The sequence below is a fragment of the Mixophyes fleayi genome, chromosome 6 (genome assembly GCF_038048845.1).
Source record: "Mixophyes fleayi isolate aMixFle1 chromosome 6, aMixFle1.hap1, whole genome shotgun sequence".
Classification (NCBI taxonomy): Eukaryota; Metazoa; Chordata; class Amphibia; order Anura; family Limnodynastidae; genus Mixophyes; species Mixophyes fleayi.
Window position 1 is genome coordinate 42,159,525 of NC_134407.1, and position 23,191 is coordinate 42,182,715.

Below are 23,191 nucleotides of genomic sequence, written 5' to 3' on the forward strand. Positions count from 1 at the left end.
ATTTTTTATTGCAATAATAAGAAATTAATGTGGCAATTTATTAAAATTGATTAGCCGGGACAGTGTCTCCGCTAGAAGCCTGTCCCACCTAATAATCTATATTACAGTTTCTTATGAGGATTTCTCTCCTGCGATGCTCTCCCCATAGAATACAACAGCCAACACCTTCTTCAGATGGCATTAGCTGTCAGGGTCAAGCTTCAAATTTTGGAGGACCTTGATAATTAGTGCATAATAGCAGTCCCCATAGCCACCAATGGGGATTTTATTATTATCCCATATTTATAAGGCACAAGATTTTCACAGTGCCAAATCTAATACAAATAGTAGAGTATTTGCAATGAATGTGGGTCTCCATTATCTGCTGCAATGATCTAATAATAAATTGCCTTGTTACTTGATAATGTTTCAGGGATTTAAACCTCTTCTGAGATTCATACATAGGCCCCTTTGTCTGCAAAAAGTGAATAGCTTGGCTAGCAGTAAATTATCTAACAATAGGCAACCCAAAATACCCCCATATTCTGGTATTATAAATCTAGAATGAATGGATATATTTTTGTTCCTTCCTGGTGTAATGAATAGAACAGAAATCCAACAATGAAAATAATCTGATCTTTAGTATCTCAATAAAGTTATGTTGATAAAAAAAAAAAAAGAAGTGGGAAACTCGCTCGTGGACTACAATATCCGTGATGCTCCTGTCTGACATCATCTGCTACCAGCGGAAAGAAAAGGAAGCGCTACGGCCGTAGCTCCTCCCTGCTGCGTTCGTCTCCGCCCATAGTGAGTCAGGCCACGGGCCGGCAGTGATCGCGAGTGAGTCGCTTCCTTTCCACAGCACAGGAGCCGCAGTGACAGGCCTGACCCGCGTCCTATCACACACGCTCGTTGCTCGATCCCTTCTGTCCACGGAACGGCCGCAGGGAGCGGAAGCCTCTGAACCCCGGCGTTCGGCCATTTCTTTCCTACCTTCGTCGGCTCCTCTCCCGCCCTCCTCCATGGCGCTGAAGAGAATACAGAAAGTAAGTATGGCTGGGGGGAGCCCCGGGGAACAATGGGGGCCTCCTGGTTCGGTCTGCTGGCATCCACATCCATCGTCACCAGACGCCCCATGGCAGGCCCTGTAGGGGGACGATGAGCCCCAGTGATTGGGGCGTCACAGGGTCACCAGCGCGGCTGTATCTCCTTAGTACACTATATTATATGGACAGACCTGTGTCATCTGTCACCTTACAGTCTAACAATCTTCATGTAAGAAGAACTAGCACCATGTTAAAATTATATATTTTCTCAAATATTTTTGCTCCTCAGCATTTATCTATGTATTCAGTGTATGTGTGTGTGTGTGTATATATATATATATATATATATATATATATATATATATATATATATATATATATATATATATATCTCAATTTAGAATGTTAGCCCGAAGACTGACTCATGGCTTCTTATGGTAAACCATATAATATAATAGCTACTTTGTATTTAGGTCATGGTATTTGACTTGTTTATGTGAGATCTATTTATTACATATTTCCTTCAGCTATTCAGCATGTCTTGTAAGCATTTCCTGACATTTGTAGTAAATCTGCTTTAAGGGTGGTGTAATACTGGTGCTTTTGGATGCTAGCGCTTTTACAGCTTAAAAAGTGCTAGTTATAGTGCTGTAGCTCTAAAGGTGCTGTATATAATGTTTTCAGGACATCAGCCCTCCTGTGTGATAGGTTGTGTCCCCTATCCACTTTAGTGTGTCAGCATAGACTGCAGTGGTTCCCAAACTGTGTGCCATGGCTCCCTGGGGTGCCTCGGCGATCTTGCAGGAGTGCCATGTCCAGGGCTGCTGGTAAGCAAGCCGGGGGACTACTTGGTAATTATTTTGGCTTAGGGGTGCCTTGAAAAAATTGAGACCCTGGGGGTTCCTCGAAGTGAGAATGTTTGGAATCCACTGGCATAGAGGGATTTAAGCGCTATAGATGTTGACTCTCTTTTTAGCTAGAAACCTATAAGAATTTGAGCAGCTTCAAGGGAAGCCTGCTAGCAAGCAAAATATGTAGCTGCTTTTTATTTGTTATGCTTCCTATGACTACAAGGTTTAAATGTTGATGTGTGTTTGCATTTGTTTCCTGTGATCCTTTGTCATATATAATGACATTAGCAACGTTCATGGAGATGAAAGTGTAGGTGTTGGGAATATTTATTAAAATACTGAGTTCTCTTTGTATTGGTCTTGGTCAGATTTTCCACCCAACTAATTTAGTGAATAGTGATTTTCTTAGGAAATTATCTTATGTTGCCTTTCAGCTATGTGGGGGTTTGATAGGCTTCCAAAAATATATAGCTTGAGTAATGGTATTATATGGATGTTTGAATATGCTGACTTCCCCTCCTGAGAAATTGTTGTTTACATTGACCACCTAGTCTGCTAAATTGTAAATGTGTGTAGAATAATGTACCTGATACTTTATTTTTTGGACAGGGAGATTTGTTTACCAAAAAATACCGTATTGCTTTTCCTACCCATAATTATGCCAGCAGCACACTCTGCATTGTCTGCTTTGGTCTGGGCCTTCCTTCTCACAATTTCCTCATGTCTTTATTGCTGACTTATGTTATCACTTGAAACGCACCCTGCCAGAACCACTGTGACTCCTCTTGGAGCTCACATGATTCATTGTGAAATGTGTAGTGAGTAACCCTTAAAGGACCAGCAGTATGTACTAAATCATTTAAATATGTGCTGAGATGATGGGGAAACAATGTTTTTGAAAGACACAGCATTATATTGATTCAAGGGCTTTCAGATGCATTATTGAACAGATTGCTTTAACGAGCCCCAAGGAATATTTTTGAACTAGAGCAGAATGCAGTCTGCTGACTCTTAAACCTCTCTAATATTGTAATTGTAGGTAGTTCATCAGATCCATATTGATGCAAGGTTGTGGAAAAATAATGTACACAATGTTGACTGCTTATGAACGGGGTTGAAGTTGTCAGTGGATATTCAGACAGATCTCCCTAGGAAATTTGGCAATAGAAGCCAACATGTCTGTTTAATACTGTTTTGCTGGAGTTGTCAATTGGCCAGTCTGGACCTGATAGTTTTGTACAAGTTCCATACGTTATTTTAGGGTTTTGGGGGTTGTTTTTTTTTTTAACATTCTGTTATGAGGGTAATCAAAGATCATTCAGATAATGTTTACTTAGTCTGACACAGGCTGTGATAAGTACATAAATTCCTGTACTGGTAAATTTTGTAAGGTACAAATTGTAGAGGCTTCTTTAGTTTCAGTTTTGATTTTTAGACAATGATCTTTAAATAGCTTTTATATTCTGCTAAATGTTTGTAATATTCTGTGTTTTGATGACTTGAAACTTCAGACGATAAATGTTTGTTTTGCATCCTTACTAATGGCACTTATTTAAAATCACAGCATTTCCAAAATGGTTATCATCAAAGCTTTAATTACATATAGACAGTGGAGAGCAGAACATAGGGAAAATCCAAATAGAAATGATGGGAGTGAGTCTAACTACTTTATATATACGTTGTATTCATTCTACCAACCAGAGAGTCGGTACTTAATTTAGCAATGTCAGCTAGTTATTGGGGGTAGGTGGGAGACCTAGTATCTCTGGTATCAAGGGTTGGTGTGGTTCAGATCCCTATGAAAATGCTACAGTGGTCCAAGCCAACATTTAGTTCAGTTAACCTCATAAGTGAAGATGAATACAAAATATTTTGGATTTTTCTGTATTTACTATTCAGAAACCAGCTTCGGCAGTGATGTTTTATAAGGGACACCAGCAGATCATAAATAAAAAGGGAAACTCTGTACTCCAAAATTTGGCCCTTCACTCTGTGGAATGCATGCTTTACCCTGTTGTGATCTCCAATGTCTTCATGGTCAAGCCTAATAAAAGGGGAATCCTTAACCAGTGGAAATTCTGAGCCAGATTATTACGCTCCACTATGTTTGTGGTAATAATTTTTGGTTGTCTCTAGCAAGAGACCTCTTAATACCATTTTATTCAACCCAAAGTGGTATTGGCAATTTAAGCAATCAGATTTTTCTTTGGGATAATGTTTGTAGTATTGTCCTAAGTGGTCAAGTTTACAACTTATGATAGAGTGGAGCCTACGTGCTAATATATATTTATATACCGCCACCAATTATGCAGTGCTGTACAGGGAATATGACATTCACATCAGTCTAAATTTCAGCCTCCTCGCTATCCGTGAAAACAAGAATATGTATATTGAAATTCAAAAGTGCGATCAGTTGTTGGATTGGGTATAACTGAGAACTTCGCTTTTCCTCTCGGGTGGCATGGTTTATGCTCTGTAATATTATTCAAGGCCACAGCCAGGTGTGATACCAGAATATCCCCACTTTTATTTTATTTTATAGCCTAAAGAAAAGTTGTTTGACTCTGGGGTTTTCTGTGCCTTGTGGTCCTTGATGCAGGATGCTGTGGATGTATATTTATTTATAGTTTATCACCTTTATGTCAATACATTTAAAAAGAAAATGTGCATAGTCTGTTCCTTTTTACTGTTATAATTGGATATGTTGGTTCTTAAATTTAGCATGGTAACCATTTTTTGTGAATGATTTAGGAAGTTTGTCTGAGTGCTTTGTGCCAGGCTTATTATGCTGTCCATTAAGGTAACAAGTTGTGTTGGTTACAAGTACACTTTAGGGATATTGTAAAAAGGAGATTTTACACTAATGAATTTTGTCCACCCCTGCTGTACATAGAACTTTCCTATGAATATTTGCGTTTTTGAATAGCAGTATGAATAGATGTACTGCTTGCTGGGCTCTGATAACTTGAAATATTATTAATAGTGTGGTCATTAGTTTTGTGAGAAGCAGTGGGTGGGTTTAGGTTAGTGTGGTCAGGGGTGACACAGGCAGTGTCTACTGAGGGCAATGGAGGGAAATAGGAAACCAGATTGTGTATGGAAGGAGCAGGGTCCCCCATTTACACACAGTAGTGATGTGAAGCACTGTAATTCTATTGAATTTGCTTATCTGCCTGGCCCTTGCTATAATAGTAACATTTGTTGGTCCTACTGTCTCACGACCCCTCTTAAAATGTAAGCCCTCTCTACCTGTTGTCACACATCTGTGTACTGTCCCTGGTACTGTCATGTTTTTTGCTGCACTCTGTGAGAGTCCCCATAGCATTACTCACTCATCTGTGCTATTACATGTATTACCTCATCTATCTATTTGTTACTTGATTCTGTGTCCGGCGCTACGGAATCAGTGGCGCCTTATAAATAAGTATATAATAATTGAACTTGGATAATTCATAACAACCACTACAAGACATGGGGTTATTGATCTCAACTCTTAAACACAGATGTTAAGAGACCATGGGGCATATTCAAATAGGTTTCCGGTCTGCCGGGTAGCGCCGGAACGGGCCATGAAGTTAATCCACGGTACCGCAATAATGTGGATTTTCGTTCGCACTCCATAGGGTTGCGAACGAAAATCCACAATATTGCGATACCGTTTTACCGGCAACCTAATTGAATATGCCCCCATATGTCTGTAGCAGGAAGATGGATATATAGATATATGTGTAAATTATCTCAATTATGCAGATCAGTTTTGATATAGGAATCAATGATTCCTTTGTCTAACATTTTTGTCATTTTTGTTTTTAACTAAAATAAACACCACTGGTTATGAAGCCTTACTGCCTTCTAACCAATAATTCAGGTTTGTTCTGTTTTACAAATATAATTGTGACACGTTGTAGGATGTGCAGGCCCTGTACTATTTTGGTTTAATTCCTCAGGAGTCCATGGCCTTCCAGTATTTTAATGAGACCTGTAATGTACAGATTATCCAATAAGCAATCATTCATTTAACATCACATTTTGCAGAACATAGTTGTACTAATATTCCTATGGGAGTGCAGAGAATGAAAATTACATTTTTCACCTTTATAAGTCTTCTGTGGAAATGCTCCTGTTTTGCCTTGGATTGAAGGATGCACCTGCGTTGAAATAACTTAGATTTTTTCAATCAAGGGCTTTCACCATTTTATCCAGCGGAGTGAAGATGGTCATCGGTTCGTCAGTCAGTACAGCATGCTTTTAATTCCTGTAACCTAATACTCTGCCCTGTGATTGAAAAACAAGACCTCTAATATCTGAGGGTTTTTTTCTTCTCAGTGGAAAAGATACTTTTGGCAGATTATCAGAGAGGTGTCAACTAGGGGTACAGAGAACAGTATCTTACACATACAGAACAAATATTTGTAAGTTTAAGTGGTTTTACTAAAGCAACCCCAATCATTTTGTGCAAACAATTGTAATATTAAATATATTTGCTTTATAGATTTTTATTTTAAATAATGATAGTGTTTTTATTTCACATATGTAGTACATAAGACATCTTGTGGCTCTAAAGTAAATCTGCATAAGCTTTTAACCCCTAAATCAATAACATTTGTCTTGCACTTGGATCAGAGTGGAAGCTGCACAGAATGATCTACAGAGTAGAGGTTTGAGGGGGGGGGGGGTGGGGTCTTGGCACTATGGGAATAATAACACCCACTGCAAGATATATTGTCAAGAGGTATGCAAATACATCTGTTTTTTGCTGTTAGGACAGTAATCTAACCTATGCTGTTGCACCATATAATAAGCAATTTAGTATATCTTATCTACAGTTATGATGACTTAAGGCTTAAACAAGAATTTTATAAATGGTAGGATGCGAGGAATATATTCTATTTCTGTAATGGAAACATTATGTAGACCTTTAAAAAAAAAAATAAAAAAAAATACAAAGCTTATTGTACAGTAATATACATTGAAAGAGTGTGGGTGTCCTGCTTACAATCAAAAGGGTTGAGGGAGACACCCACATATACAGTATGAGGAGTCTTTTTTTTTTTTTTTTTTTTTTTTTTTTTTTTACATCTGTGCTGTTCATTTGCAAATACTTCTGTTAAAGAGATAAAGCACTCTCATGTGACAGATGATCAGCGGTTCCGATTACTACTTGGACTGAATGCGTTTTTGTTTTTTTTTTGCTTTCTAGGCACGGAAAAATACTGCATTCAAAATAGTACTTCCCCTTCAGTTGCATTTCACATTTTTACTTTCTCTTCTAACCAGTGCTCCACCTCTGTATGTCCTCATATGAGAGGAGAATCCTTTCACATTATAAATAAACCACTCGGCAGTGTCAAGGCAAATAAATCATCCAAATTTGGGGGTTTATTAATGTGCCTGAATGTATAGGACCATTTTGTAGGCATAAAAAGTGGTTTAATGTATGTAGTCTTAATTTTGTTTTAACGTCCCAAAAATACCCTACCTTAAAGTATTTAACTATTGCTTTGTAGTATGTGAAATGTTCTTTGCTTTATTGCATACTTGTGATTAGCCTTCTATGTACTGATTTGAGTCTTTCCTTGTCTTTTTATCCAAAGTGAACATTAGATGAGTCTGCAGTCTGTAGGAGTACTGCACTGCATATATTTGCAGTCTTCATGTGTTGGCTGTAAGTGTGAAGCTGCTAATAGCCATTTTCCCACATCATTGCTTGTAGATGTGAGGTGTTCTGCAGACTCTGATTTATAATTTCATTGTGGAGGCACGATAGGTTTTTTTAAAAAAATATTTTAAATGTTCAATTTTTCTTATAGTATGGAATTTTAGTGCAGAGTTTGTTTTTTTTGTTTTTTTTTCTTTCCAAGTGTATGTATATAAAATTAAACGCAAAAATTTTATACAAGTCTTATTTAGGCCTCGCACCTACTGGTGTTAAAAAAGCAAGCGTTAACTGGTGTTTTTACTGCTATACAATGGGTGCAAACCAGTCTGACAATGGATTCCATCCTCATATCCACTTTTTACTTGTGGCCCTGTGTGTTGCACCGTTGGCTTTTCTGCATACATTTTGCTCCGTTTAATGCGCTTAATGGAAATTGGACGTTAAGGTCAATGTCGTTGGGTTTGACAAGTATTTCTAAGTGCAAATCAGGAGTTTGTTTTTGTATAAATTAAAGTACCACTAAATCTAAAATATAGTTGTCTTAAATGAAAACGCTACAAATCTCATTCTCAACTAATCTTGGCCAGGTTTTAAAAAAAAAAAAAAAAAAAAAAAAATGGCCCTTGGCAGAGAACAGTAACTTGCAGCCAATTGCATAGCAATCGTGAATAAAATGTCAAATCTATGTTCTTCTACATATATATTTGGAAACTGCTGAACCAGTATCCATGATTATGCTGCCTAAGAATTCACTTAGAAACTAGTGCTGAGTGCCTCATTCCTAGTGACTTGATAGGCTATCGTTCAGCCCAGTAAATGGCTGTCCCACTAGATGTCTGGACCACTTAAATGCAGAGTGAGTTCTTTTAGTGGCCCTTGAAGAGCAATCACCAGCAGTAGACTTTAATCTTTGCTCTTTATGAAAAGCTGAAAATTCTGTTGCAATGTTCATTTCCTTCTACTATGCACATTATCTCATTGAAGTGGGAAATGTCTGAATCAATTCCTCCATTAGTAAAGTTTATAATCTTTCAGTATGTTATTAATCATGTCGCTGGTAATTGCAACCAGAAAGGATATATATATATATATATATATATATATATATATATATATATATATATATATATATATATATATATATATATATGCAGGTTATGCACTCTGAAAGAAGAAACTAACTTTAACATGAAAGTCTTCCTGCAGCTTGCTTTGCCTTTCTAACTAATTCGGGGAATTAAGAATAATAGATGTGTAACCGTTTTCAGGAACTTGGCAGACTTTAAAATAACTACTGTGCAATGCTGTTGAAGGGCTGCTAAATCCTGTAAGTTGCCCTATAGCAGGGGTAGGCAACCTGCGGCTTTCCAGGTGTTTGCGAAACTACAAGTCCCAGCATGCTTTGCCAGTAGATGACCAGCAGATAGGTGGCAAGGCATGCTGGGATTTGTAATTTCACAACACCTGGAGAGCCGCAGGTTGCCTACCCCTGCCCTATAGGAAAGAATTACCAATGACATTCAGAAATGTATTGGCTTTAGTTAAATATATTAACTCCTATCTTGAGATAAAGTTGTGATCCTGGGGTAAGATTTTTGTCCCATGCATAATAGACTTTTATTTCCATACATTTTGCAAAGTACACTGCCTTTTAGCCATGATATGGCTTTTACTTGTTTGCACTGCAATTGCAAAAGTGTCACGAACACGCTCTCAGCTACCGTGACTTTCTGGTGTTTGCTATGAGGTCACACGATTCCAGCCTGCAGTCTCTCTACCTATCACACAGGTTATAGACCTACTGAATCGCCCCCAAACAGCGCTCGCACCTCACACTTCAGGTTTGCCACCACCTATTGAATACGGGCAATAAGACCCCAATATACTGTCCCACACCGGCACACAAGGCTTCTATATATCCAGACTAGCAAGACTCACACCAGCAAGCAAAGGGTTAACTCCTCACCTCCAGACTGTTACACAGATGTAAATACAAGCACACACTAAGCTTAATCAAATGTATCAACAAATCACACACCGGGATTCAAAGGGTTAAGTTTGTCGAGCTATTTCTTAACAGGCTAATTGATTCGTTACCGTATCAAAGACGCAATATATAAAATTATAGAATTAATATACAAAAGTAAAGGGCATACAGATAAAAAAAAATAATAACCATTAATAGATTGGCATAACAAGCAAAACAGTTTAAAATAAAATGAATTCAATTCAGAGCATACCTTACAGATAAGTGATATATTCTGGCCAAGAGAAATTGGCTTGGAAGATCGACAGCTTATCCCCTTACACCTTGCCTTTTCAAAACACAGGTTTTTAAGCAAACTTAAATGGGACGGCATTCACAATGGCAGTGTGAATGTTAATGTGGGGGCGGAAATGTCCGTTGGGTGTCATCTAAGGCTTGTTCAAAACTATTCCTAAGATTTGACCGGTCTTAGATTTTCTCAGATTTTCCCAGAGACATAACTTTCCCTTCAATAAACCGGTCATAACTTCCCGCACATTTAAATACCAAACATGATGGAATTTTGAGAATGTGACATACCTTTTCCAAATATATGTGATTTTAGCTGTTCACGGATACCACTTGTACCTGTCATTCACAACCCTGGTGTGATTTCTTCTCCTGAGTATGGAGTGACACCCGGATTTCCCAAAATATGAACTATAAGTCATTTTCCTTGGAAGCTCATATTTCTATATACCTGTGTGTATATATACTGCCTTGGACTTCAAGGATGTCCAGCTGTGACCCTTGGGCTTGGCAGATTGTTGGTGACTTTAGTAAGTGCAGTTTCTCTGTGGAGTGGTGAGATGAAGCTGGTAAGGTGTTTGTAGTTTGAGTAATTTATTGGTGAAAGGGACAGATATTTTGTGGTTGTTATAGGCAGAGTCGAGAGAGAATTCTTAAGGATGGGTCATGGCAAAATTATTAAATAGAGAAGGACAAGTTGAAGAGATGAAGGCAGACATTGAGAGAGAGTAGAGAAGGTGTGAAGAGAAGAACTTTGACCCAATCACCAGAAATGATGGGACTGGGGGTTCCTGACGGAAGTTTCTTGATGAATGGGGTAGATTTTGAAGGTGAAATGGGTGTTGGAAGACTGGGAAGAAATAAGTCTGCGAGGGGAAATTCAATTGACTGTAATTTTAACGTAGATTTTTGCTCGCGGCTCTCAGAGCTGCGAGCAAAAAAGAGCATTGAAATTACCGTATAAACGGTAATAGTGCGTAGGTTGACTGATGCAGTCAATTGAATTCCCCCATGAATGATTGTTTAGAGGGAGAGTGTATAGAGCTGTTGGAAAACTAGTTGGTATAGAAACTTATTCTTTCTGGTATTAGTAGGTTGTGGGGTTTTTTTGGGGTTTTTTTTTTTTAATAAAAGGTAATCTCATAATTTTAGATGTACCCTTAAAGAAAACGCAGTGAATGTGCCACGAGCCATTTTAAATTTGTGGCTGGTTACTTAGGATGAAAGGTGACTATTCAGTTTGTGATGTTGGGGAAATTGTGCTGTTTTTTAAGGACATAATTTTGTGTTGTAAAGTTGTTTTCAATTGTATATTTATTTAGTTTTTGTTGGTTTCACATCAAATTTCATAGAAAGTTTTTAAATGACCATTTTGTTTTGAAATCTAAAGTTTTCTGTTCAGAGCACCCTTTGTAAAATCATTAAAATACTCTAATTTATAGTCATGGATTGTGTGAAACTTTATTTAAATTTAGTTCCGTCATTTACACATTTTCTGTGAATAAAGCTCATGTATTTATTTTACATTTATTTTAAATTATTTCTTTCCCTCTTTAAGGAGTTAACTGATTTGCAACGTGATCCTCCTGCTCAATGCTCTGCAGGACCAGTGGGTGATGACAGTAAGTTGCATACAGTCTGTTTATTTTTTTTACATATTGTGGTAACATTGTTTAAGTTTCTTGTTTTCTCTTTTCAGTGTTTCATTGGCAGGCAACAATTATGGGACCTGTAAGTATGAAGCTAGATGCATATTTACCCTTATTGCTTCGTAATAGCAAACATCAGCCTTAGAACTAGAAATACTAGATTTGCTAGAATGTATATCTGTAAATCAAATACAGGCTCCAGAGAACACTCTATCTTGCTTTTTAATTCTAAGCAGCATAATTACATATTGTGGTAACAGGCCCAGTTCCACTTCCAAGCCCTTGATTTCATTGGAATTGTACAGGGATGACCTAGCGAAAGCCACATTTTTCTGAAAAAAATGTTAAGTCATACACTTGTAGTACCGTTTTGTGAGGTGAACCGATATACATGAATGCAGCCTATTCATTCACCAGGAACAAATCCCTCCTGTATAATCATTCATTTACTGGAGTGCCCCTGGTTCCTGGTAAAATGTTAAGCTGTATTCTTATCAATTCAACTGTGGACTTCACTGTGTAGGTGTTTATTGAGGAGATATTTACACAGGAGTTTTCTTGTCTTCTGTTTCTCAGCCTGACAGTCCATATCAAGGTGGAGTCTTCTTTCTCACTATTCAGTTTCCAACAGACTATCCATTCAAACCACCAAAGGTAAGATGATGATCACACATTATTTTTTTTATTTTTATTTTTTTAAAGTATATTACATTCACCTATACATTAATGTCCGTCTATATTACGGACTTAAATATAATATAGATGAAATGTTATACTTGTCATCTGTCCATTGCGCTTTCTGTCCCATATCTGAATGTTGACATGTTTTAGGAAGTAGTATAGGGAGCATAGCTTAATAACATCCTGAAATGGCAAGGCAATGGGAATTGAGAGAACCAAAACCTTTATTGGTCCATGGATTCAATTACGACTGTGGGACATTATCGATAAATTTCAGTGGGCACGTGACACTTTGCTAATTCAGTGTTGACCAATATCTACAGCAGTTTAGTCAATGACTTTATAGTGTAAGGTGTTTTGTGATGGGATGTAGCTACTTTTTATTTTTAACTTATTTTTTTAAACCACTACAATGGAAAGTTGGGATAAGATTGAAGACTACATGGTTTATTTGTTGTTGTTTTTTTACTGTGTGGTTTACTTGATTTTGTTTTTAATTAGGGCAATCACTTTCATCAATATTACTCTGTATAGAAAATGCTTAGTGTACACTTCCATTGAAGCTGTAAGAACTGTCCTGTGCTCTTCAACAGTTAAATTGAAGTCAAACAATTTGGTTATGCTCTCCAGTAGCCTTCTAAACTGCAATATGAATGAGGTTATGGCCCATAAACCTTACACATTATTTACTTTAGGAGTGTAAACCTGTCCATACAAGATAAAATTTGAACCCCAAAATAATGCTGTTAACCCTATTGGGTACAAATCGCTGTGTATGTGGAAGCACAAATAGACCACCTGTCCCAATCTACGTTTTGTGTAGCCATCACGTCTAATGGGTTTGATTGCAGGATGTGTTGTAGATAACTGCATCTGGCTGTGCATGTGGTCTAAAGGAGTCTCTAGTAACGGCCACTTTAGCCACTATTTTTATCTATAGATTAATATAGAGATAGATCTGTATTCTCTGTGAGCTACTGAACTAATAGAACTGTAGGGTTTACTCTTGGCCAAATATGTCCAAGTTTAGGATGCTATGTTAGAAGGCAGGTGCTTTTCTCACTAAAGAGGGGACCGTGATTGACACCTTGGTGGACTTGCTCTGTGTAGTAGTTTATACACAGGGGTGGGGCCAGTGATGGCACAACAACCTAAATGTCTCCAGAACCAGCTTTTTTCCCATCAGGACACTGTCATTAAGATGTGGGAGGGGCTTCAGCTGTTTATAATGGGATGTGAAGATAACACTTAACGTTAATGCATTAGAATATGTTTAACACTAACTTGTTACCTTCCTGGGTCATGTACATCTGTTTTTATGGTTTATCACAAAATGTAAATGAATAAATGTTGGCAAACTAACATTTCCTGTTTGGTCATTTAATATTGCATTTTGTGTTTTCAGGTTGCATTCACAACAAAAATATATCATCCCAATATTAACAGCAATGGAAGTATTTGTCTTGATATTCTGAGGTCACAGTGGTCTCCAGCGCTAACTGTCTCTAAAGGTAAATGACCCAAACAGTGAACATTCACACCTGTTTTTTTGTTTTGTTTCTGGTTAAAGTTGTTACCCTCTTGAATTATTGGTTCCTGCCTCTAGTCTAATACAACATGTTTCAATCTGGTTCTTGCAAACAGTGCCAAGTCTTGGATACAGCATGTGGATTAACTAGTGGTTAATCTCTCTGGTGTTTGCTATAGTGAGATCAGAGCAAGGCCACAGGGCTCCAAGTGATCCAATAAGGGTTACAGTTGTGGTCCCACACTGACTGGCAGCTGCCGCCTCCCTTAGTAACGTCTCCTAACACTGAGCAGAGTTAATATACAGCGGCAGTGTGAATCAATAACATTTCAATACCTGTTTTATGATGACTGCTTTACCTTGAGCCTCTGCAATCATGTATACTTTAACCACTAGGTCTTACTAGTTTGTTTTGTTTTTTTGCAGTTCTGTTGTCCATATGCTCCTTACTTTGTGATCCAAACCCAGATGATCCCTTAGTACCAGATATTGCACAGACCTACAAGACAGACAAGGAAAAGTATGTTGCTGTTCAGCTGAAGATGTATACTGATAAATAATGCTCAAATTGTCTTTTAATAATTTTGTAATATCTGCAGAATATTCTGTTACCCCATTTCACAATTCTGATAGCCCCAAGTTACTAATTGGGAGGTATAATTCTGCTTGTTGACTAAATAGATTAACAAGCAAAGCTATATTTCTTCTGTAGACATTATTTTCTGATCACTGCAGATGGAACAAGATTTGTTCTTTAAAAACAGGTCCTGCCAATAGGAGGTACAGTATTTGTGAATGGTGTCCGTGCTTTATTTTCTCTACGTTTGTCTTGTATGTTTTTTACCCTGGCTGTGCCGCTTGTGTGGTGGTTGTAAGAAGGTGCATCCAATAGTAATTCTGAATGATATGTAAAAAATGGTGACGTACATAATAGGACTATGGATAGATTTATCTTTGGCTTTTCGCTTCTCATGCCTCCCGAGTGTTTAAGGGCCCTCAGAATAGTAGCAGTGTAGCATGTTGGTACTGGATAATTTTATTTATATACTAGCTTTACAGTTGGACATACAAAGAATACATGACTTGGTAACGTGTAAGCACAGGTGATACAAAACTATATAGTAAAATGACATTTGCATGCATAAGGGAATCGGTCATCTTGGGCGCACTCAGGTTATGCATTGAATACAAGGGACTGGAATACCTGTGACACTGACAAGGTATAGACATGAGACGGGGAAGAGATGGCCCTGCTTTTGCAAGCGTACAATCTAGAGGGAGGGCTGGGGGTTCACACAAGGATCTTGTAGGACTGGGATAAAACTGATGTATTATCCTTTCCCCTCTGAGTAAATGTGGAGAAGCGGGGTGGAGGAATTAATGATGGTGTGACGAGTTACTGGCTGGAGGGGGGGTGTATCGTAACTTTGTGTGTGGTCTGTTAGCAGACATTGTCTAAAATGTTTTAACATTTGCCTTGCTCCTAAATTTGTAGGCTTGCTCCAAGGTACATCATCATGGGTTAAGCCCAATCATAGCATATCTCCTGTGCTCAGAGTAATTTTTTAGTGCCCACTCTCAAGCAGTACTAGCTGCGCACTGAACAAGCATGCAGGCAAATGGGATAACTGGTAGATTACCTTTGCTTTCTTCGTTAATGCATGTTTGGGTTTTTTTTTTGGGGGGGGGGGTGTTCCCCAACTGCTGGGTTTTGGCAAAGGGTTTAGTCTAGATTCCATAGCTTACTGCACTTCAGTCTAAGTGCGCACTTCTATTGAGGTCTTGTCAGACTGTTCCCAGTCTATATACAGTAGCTTTCCACACAGGCTTACAGAAGTGTCTAGTTAGTAGCCCTGTTTCCACAACTAGAAAACGCCATCAGCCATTTAAAACTGAAAACACTTGAAATACACATGTTACATTTACACCTTTGCATTTACTACATGCATGATTCAACAGCATTAACTGTAGGCATGCTGAATGCATTGGAACTAATGAAATTGAATCCGGTGCACTGTCTAGTTTTAAACTGCTAACCCAGTAACACCAAGTGAGGAACTGCAGTGTATAATATTTATGTATGCCTAAGCATGGTGACTGAGCGGGGGTATGGGGTTCTTAAACTACATAAATCTGTCCGTTTTTTTCTTTTTGTTTTTTGACAGAATGATATTGGGGAGGAGGGTATCCTATTTCCTGAGCCCTTGGTAGTGTTCTATGTTATCTAAAATGGCAGAGATTGGTTCGTTGCAGGGCTAGTTACATTGTCATTCCTCTAAGAATCACTCTTTTTAAATGATTTAGACTTTTCTTTGAAAGACATGATGGTTATCAAAATGTCACTGTTAGTGTTCAAAATGTTTTTAAAGGTTATATGTAATTGGGGTAATAGTTCAGAAAATAAGACTCCAAGTTATATTGACCTGTATTATATTGAATGTCCCTTTTTTTTTTTTTTTTTTCCCATTACAGATACAACAGAATAGCAAGAGAATGGACTCAGAAATATGCAATGTAAACTTGTGAAACTATGATTTCTTATAATCAGTGTACTGTAAATTCTAGGTTTTTCAAAATTAGAAGAAACCCAACAGTTTACTGTTCCAGAGACCGTGAAAGACCCTTTTGATTTTTGTTTTGTTTTGTTTTGTTTTGTTTGGGTTTGTTTTGTTTTTTTTGTTTAGACACTTAAATATTTCTCCAGTGAAAAACAAATTCCAGAAATGAAAATTAAAAAGTATAATTTAAGTTTGTGTACTTTGCAAAAGACATTTGATGCTGTTTTTAAGACACCTGGATCTCTGCATGCTAATCTGGTAACCAATCCTACTGCAGAATTAAAAGCAACTAGACAGACTAGATTTTTTTTTTTTTTTCAATTAACTTGACCAATACGTCATATGTAACATTTTTTGTTTTGTAAATCTGTGTTCAGATTTTATTCTGTTAGCGCACTATTTAATTTGTATTTTTTACTGTATAGTCTAAATATTATTTAACTTTGTAAGTAAACTCATTTTTAGATTTTTTTTTTTTTTATGCACAGTATTTTCAAGGCAAAGCAGATAGTCCTAAAGAAACTATAAAATAGTATTTAGACCCCACCTTAGAGTAAATGATTGCAGATTTCTTAAAAACAAAAATGATCTTTGCACTGTAATTCTTGATATGCTAATTGTAGGGAAATGGTAATTTTGTTTTATTCTTTTGCATACTTGACCAGTTTATTGCAATGTGAGAATTGCACTGCTAAGAAGAAAAACATGTATCTGTTTGTTTCTTGCTCTGCGCATTTTTATTTTTCTAGTTTTGATTTTTCATATGGGCAATATATAATACAAATCACAGATCTTTTACAAACCTTACTGTCACTTTTTTCCATACAAATAAAATGCATTTTCTACTATGTTTTTCAGGAGTTTGTGTTTTTTGTTTTTGTTTTTTTGCTTTTGAGCTTAACACTTTTTTTTTGTTGTATGGGTCCGATCCTTCAGAAACTAACCCACATTTCTGAACAATAAAGTTTGTATTGTCTTGTAATCTAGGATAAACCTTGGGCATCCTAGGTGTTTATAAATATTGAATGTTTATTTCCCAGAATTCCAGTTAGGTGTTACAGATTTAATAGATTCTATGTTTACTTTGCCTTCTGAAAAAAGGTTAGTGTTATGGGGGAGGGGAGGGGGGGGGGTAATGGTAACATTTAAGTATCTCATATGAATGGACTTCTCCTTTTTTAATTATGCCCAAATTATCTATTTCACATGATCAGTGCACAGTTTCTTGTCTGTACTGTCACTTGAAAATAAATTGTGTAAATACTTAAAATCAACAAGTGTTGTGATCAATCTTTATCTAAAGATGTGTATTTGTTTTTTATTTTTATGTCTGATAACCAATAACACGGTAAAATCCCTCTTAGAAAAATAATTTTTTAATCTTTTTTATTATATATACTACAAAATATTATATCCTCCACACTCCCGTCTCGACACACATTGGGGGTTTTCACTTAGGTTTCTGGTCCTCTGTAACGCGCGTTACTGTGATAAGTGCGCAGTATTGATGGTATTACGGTGTCGCAATAACGCGGGTCTTCCTTCCCGACCCTATAGCGCGTGCACAAAAATCCACGTTGTTGCGGTACCATGGTTTGCCGTCGCGGAGCATTACCGTAGACCGGAAACCTAATTAAATACCCGCCATTGACTTTCAAAGGAAAAGATTTTGGTGTAAGGGGGAAGTCCATGCTGCTTCAGAGTTTGTTGCTCTTGAAGACCAAACATTTGAATTAGACTCTTTTGTCTTAACAGCCACAAAAGTGGAGGTTGGGGTATTACATATAGAACTTGAAGTGTACCGGTTATGAACATACAGTGGGAGAAACCATTTGTTGGCAGAACAGACATTCACGATTAACTAAATCTTAAATTTGTTATTGGACCTTATGCCTAAGATTTTGACAAGATGTTGCTCTTCAGTACAAGGAAATGTTGATACCACTCACTATACAACCAGTTATGGCCTTTGGCAGACCTTATGAGGAGGGAACACCTCAAATTAGGAAGATTCATAGATATTCTTTAACAGTTGCGTAGAAAAGTTGCGTTTTCCTTTATCGGTCAATCAGATGCTTCCTTCTAATCTGCACTACAAAAAAAATCTACAGGGAATTTTTTTCAGAACCATTGCGCAATAGACGTGTAGATGTGAACCTTTTACTGCTACTGTTTATACAAGCATGCATTGCTTATTCTTCTCACAAATTTAATTGTTTTTAGATAAATCCAAAGCATAAGTTAGTAATCTTCAGTACTACTACACTTTTGTACAAATTTGTTTCTAAGAACTGTAAGCAGCACCTGTGACCTGAAAGATTAGCATCAAGATAAGTCCGTTCAAGACTGGGCAGTGAAACTTTAGATAAAAGGTTCTTGTGTGCGCTTTTGTCTGGCGGAAAGGATCTGTCATCATGTCTGAAGTGGAAGAGGATTTTGTGAGCCAATCATTGGATTATTAATGCCATTGTTGGCTATTTTGTTTGTTTTTAAACGGCCTATAATTTTTGCCTAGCGTAGCAAGTAATTTAGGGCACACACTGACACTAATCCTGCAGGCCCATGTGAGCAGTTATCTGTCTTCTCCCAATCCTAACTATAACCTACCCAGACCTGTAATTGTTTCCATTGTAAACTGTTTCTATTCCCAAGATGGCAGGAATAGACAATCATATAGTTCATCTTTTAATATCCCAAATAACTATTGAATGTTATCTTAATATACCTACACCTAGAATAATTGCTGGGTAATTGTTGATATTAGAAAGTAGTGCTTGTGTTACCAACTCAGAAAATAATAAACTGAATTCAATAATGAGCACAAAGCCTTTGAGAGAGAACCCCAAAACAAATCTGCCCCATTGTTTAAAGGGGTGTTTAGAATAGCCTAACACAGAGGTGTCTAAGTTCAGTCCTCAAGGGCTGCCAGCAGTTCATGTTTTCAGGATTTCTTTAATAATGCACAGGTTAGTTAATCTATTTGGATCAGTAATTCTCCCACCTGTTTCAACAGACGGAAATATTGAAGACATGAACTGTTGAGGACTGAATTTGGACACCTCTGGTCTAACAATTTTGGTCAGGGCTAACCAGCCTGTGACTCTCCAGGTGTTGTGAAACTAAAAGTCGCAGCATGACCTGCCAGCTATAGACTGACTTTCTACTGGTAAAGCATGCTGGGGCTTGTAGTTCCACAACACCTGGAGAGCCACAGGTTGGCCAGGTATATTTTAGGCTTTTTCTTGCTAATGGAAATCACTGGCAAAAATGGAAAATCTAAAATGTCATTGAAATATTAAACGATAAATTTGACCATATAAAACTTTGCACTTTTGATAGTAAAGACAAGATAACAAACCATTTCCTTGTTTAAGGCAACAATTGAAATTACTTAAGTACATATATCCTTGTACAAGTAACCTTTTACTTAAATTTTTACATATATGGTTGTTTTTGCCTCTCCGTAGTTGGGTGATGCTGTAATTCAAAATCCAATTGATTCAAAATTACATGAGAGATCTTTTTGAAAATATCTGGGATCCATTGATTTAGTTGACTCTCAATGCCACACACTGTGATTGATAGACCATACAGATGAGTACACTATTCAAAACTGGCAATGGAGTATCCACCTCATTCCAGCATTGTGATTGGCTGGCAGTAAAGTTTTACTTTAAAGCAGGCCTGTCCAACCTGCGGCCCTCCAGATGTTGAGAAACTACAAGTCCCAGCATGCCCTTCCAGCTATCAACAGGTTGTCTACTGGCAAAGCATGCTGAGGCTTGTAGTTTCACAACACCTGGAGGGCCGCAGGTTGGACAGGCCTGGTTTAAAGTGTGTAATTTGTAAAATGGGCAGTGGGCTTATAGAGCGCTGTCTATTTTACTCAAAACATTTGATTCCTGATCTTTTAAATTATATCATCTCCTATAGCTTGTTGGGGAGGGGTCAGAAGCCACACTGCTTTTCAGGAAGGGGCACTCTGATTTCTGGGCAATTTTCAGGTTGTACTGGCTTTCCCAAAAATGCATTTTTATTGTTTTTTGGGGGTTTTGTTTTGTTTTATACGTTTATCCAATGGGTTTTCGCATTCAAGTAAAATCAAACATTTGTTCCTTATTAACTGTTTCCATAGCCCATTTGGTGGATGGAACTTTTTCCATTGAGTTCAATGCTATTGCCTTCCTTGCAAAAGCCAAGGTCTTGAATTGCTTATAGAGAAAAGGTTACTACATGTAAGAGGCACTCCTATTCATTCAACAATTAACACACACATACACATATATATATATATATATATATATATATATATATATATATATATATATATATATATATATATATATATATAATTTTTATTTATTGGTAAGGCTAGGTACACACAAGCCAGGTTCTTGCATGGAGAACCTCCAATCAGCTGCTATACGACTGGTCTGTCCGATATCGTGTGTATACTTGCACAATGATCTAAAGGGTGGATCATCTCTTCATTTGGTTGGTTGGGAGGAAAATATTAAACAGCACAATCACCTGATTATGCAGTGTTTATGCAATTCATGGACTGTCGGCTAATAGTGGATCTCAGTTTGACAGGTCTCATTACAATATGTGTCTGCTGTCATCTCCCTGCTCTGTTCGCTGGCTACCTGGCATTTTCATTCAAATGAATCAATTTACTGAGTTGTGACTCAAGTCAAAATAACTTGTGACCGTTCTATAACGCTCAGTGCAGACTGCAGTTTTATAAATTAAAAAGCATGGCTGTAAAATATACAATTTTTGGAGCACTTGGAGAAAACTAACCATCCCTCTTCCTTTTAGAGTGTAAGCTCTGTAATGAGCAGGGTCCTCCATACCCTTTGTTTTCATGTCTCCATTTAGTTTGTCTGTTCTTGTTTTACATATGTCCTTGTCTTCGCTGATCTGCGGAGCCTTACAAATCTATGATAACTGTACAGTTCTAGATCCAAGTACATAAAGAATGACATGTGGCTTGAAAAGTAACTATCAATATTTTTTGCTACATATGTAACAATTCTGATGGATTTGGTTCTGGGGAAGGGTAGAAGACTGAGCCCCAAGAACTGCGAATTTCTAAAATAGTTTTCAGTCTTCCTTATCCACCCCTTTCCTTTTTTCTGTGAGGTCACAAAGTGTGTGAGTATGTTAATCTGTTTTACAACTTTTAGGGACCTTTCTGTTCAAAACACTTAGAGTAAGGTTTTCTATAATTAGGATAGCTTTCTTCTGGAACATATGTCCATAAAATGTGTTATGGTTTTTTGCACATATCCATAGGGAACATATAAGTTATTCTGATTTCTTATCAATGGCACATGTAATTTGGCTGGTTACAGATTTGTACAGTGGTCTAATTAAAAATGGAAATATGAAAAAGATTGTTTTGATGTATTTTCTCTACAGGAAATATACCTGCATTTGTGGGGTCATTTCCAGCTGAAAGGATGTTTCAATTTTTTATGAATTTGAGGATGGGCCATAAATCACAGTTGGCATGTTAAGATAGGCATCTCCGAATACACAATCTGATAAGATAGTTTACAGAATTCTGCTCTTGGGCAGTAATAAACCAATGATCTACCTATAAATTGAATCTGGCACAATTGCAAACAATGGACTGAAAATACAGTGCTAAAAGCAGTCTATAACACACAACCAATGTAATAAAAAAAAATGATAAAAATCTTAAATTAAAAAAAAATTACAATATATACTACTGTTGTAGAACAGTTATTCATACTATGTTAATATGATAGCAAATCAGTACATTTGCTATGAAATACATTGGCGCACACTGCAACACTAATTGAAATGAATTTCTACAATAAATTATTTATAAGTGATTCAGCTGTAATAACTAATCTAGAAAAAAATATATATTCTACACAGTATTATAGTTGTTCCAGGTCCAATATGAAGGTTAACAGTTGATTGAGATAAAAGGGTTATAGGGCTTTGTAATTAATTTAGATATTACAAGCTGAAGATAAAATTGTGTTTGGATGTCTAAAGCTGGGTACACACTACAGAAATTTCAACCAACTTTTTATGCCGAGCGATTTTACATGCGATCGATGTTCCGATCGCTCGGTCCATGGTCTGCATACACACTAGCCTTGTTTAGAACGATAAAGGGAAGAGTGGACGTCCCTTTAGCGACTTTTTACAGCCATGTTGTTGTGAGCAATGACTGTAATTTCGTACTCACTGTTGTGGATCGGTCGGAAGTTTATACACAGTGGAAATGAGATTGGAACGAAAATATTAAACGGTACGACCAACCAAATGAGGTGACAATCGTCCATTTGGGCAGACTTTCAACCATCGTGTCACTGTACACACTGACCCAACTTTTGAATGAGCGGCCGTATGTCGGCTGTTTGAGCCGATTATTGGACGAAAACAGTGTAGTGTGTACCTAGCTTAAAGCTGCCTATACATGTATCAAGCTGCTAAACAACTGGATTTCACTGCAGGCATCTGCCTTTGTCAGTCAAATGACCCCATATATGTGGTAATAGAGGATGACTGTTCAATCATGTTTTCTGTCACACTAGACCCATTAAGATTGTATTTGGGCATGTGCCTGTGTACATCTTCATGTTTGGTCAACCTGCTTATTTAAAAGCACACTGTGAGGCTGATATATAGTTAAGAGTAAAGGAGGATATTGTGGGTGTAGTATTTGTCCTTTGTATTTACACATCTTGCAATGCAACATGGATTACTTGGCTGTAAATTCCTGGGCAAAATTAACACCTAATGAGCTCCTATGTGTGGACAGCTTAACTTAATATGTATGATTTAAAAGTTTCTTTCTAAGTATATGTATATATAAAGTGGGGCAGTTAGTAAATTGTTGTTGTGATAATTATAAATATGCATAGGTTATATAGATTCTCCGCTGACAATCATGCTTGTTACATCAACAAACACCCGCAAGA

General features: G+C 37.2%; 1 protein-coding gene across 1 annotated transcript; it reads left to right on the forward strand.

Annotated features, from left to right (window-relative positions):
* Positions 1-772: 772 nt before the first annotated feature.
* On the forward strand, positions 773-17,078 carry UBE2D1 (ubiquitin conjugating enzyme E2 D1). The gene is made up of 7 exons (XM_075216366.1): positions 773-1,025; positions 11,369-11,432; positions 11,510-11,541; positions 12,036-12,113; positions 13,546-13,651; positions 14,095-14,188; positions 16,141-17,078. Exons 1-7 carry the CDS (start codon positions 1,002-1,004, stop codon positions 16,184-16,186), a joined length of 444 nt encoding a protein of 147 aa, XP_075072467.1. The 5' UTR covers positions 773-1,001; the 3' UTR covers positions 16,187-17,078.
* Positions 17,079-23,191: the final 6,113 nt, after the last annotated feature.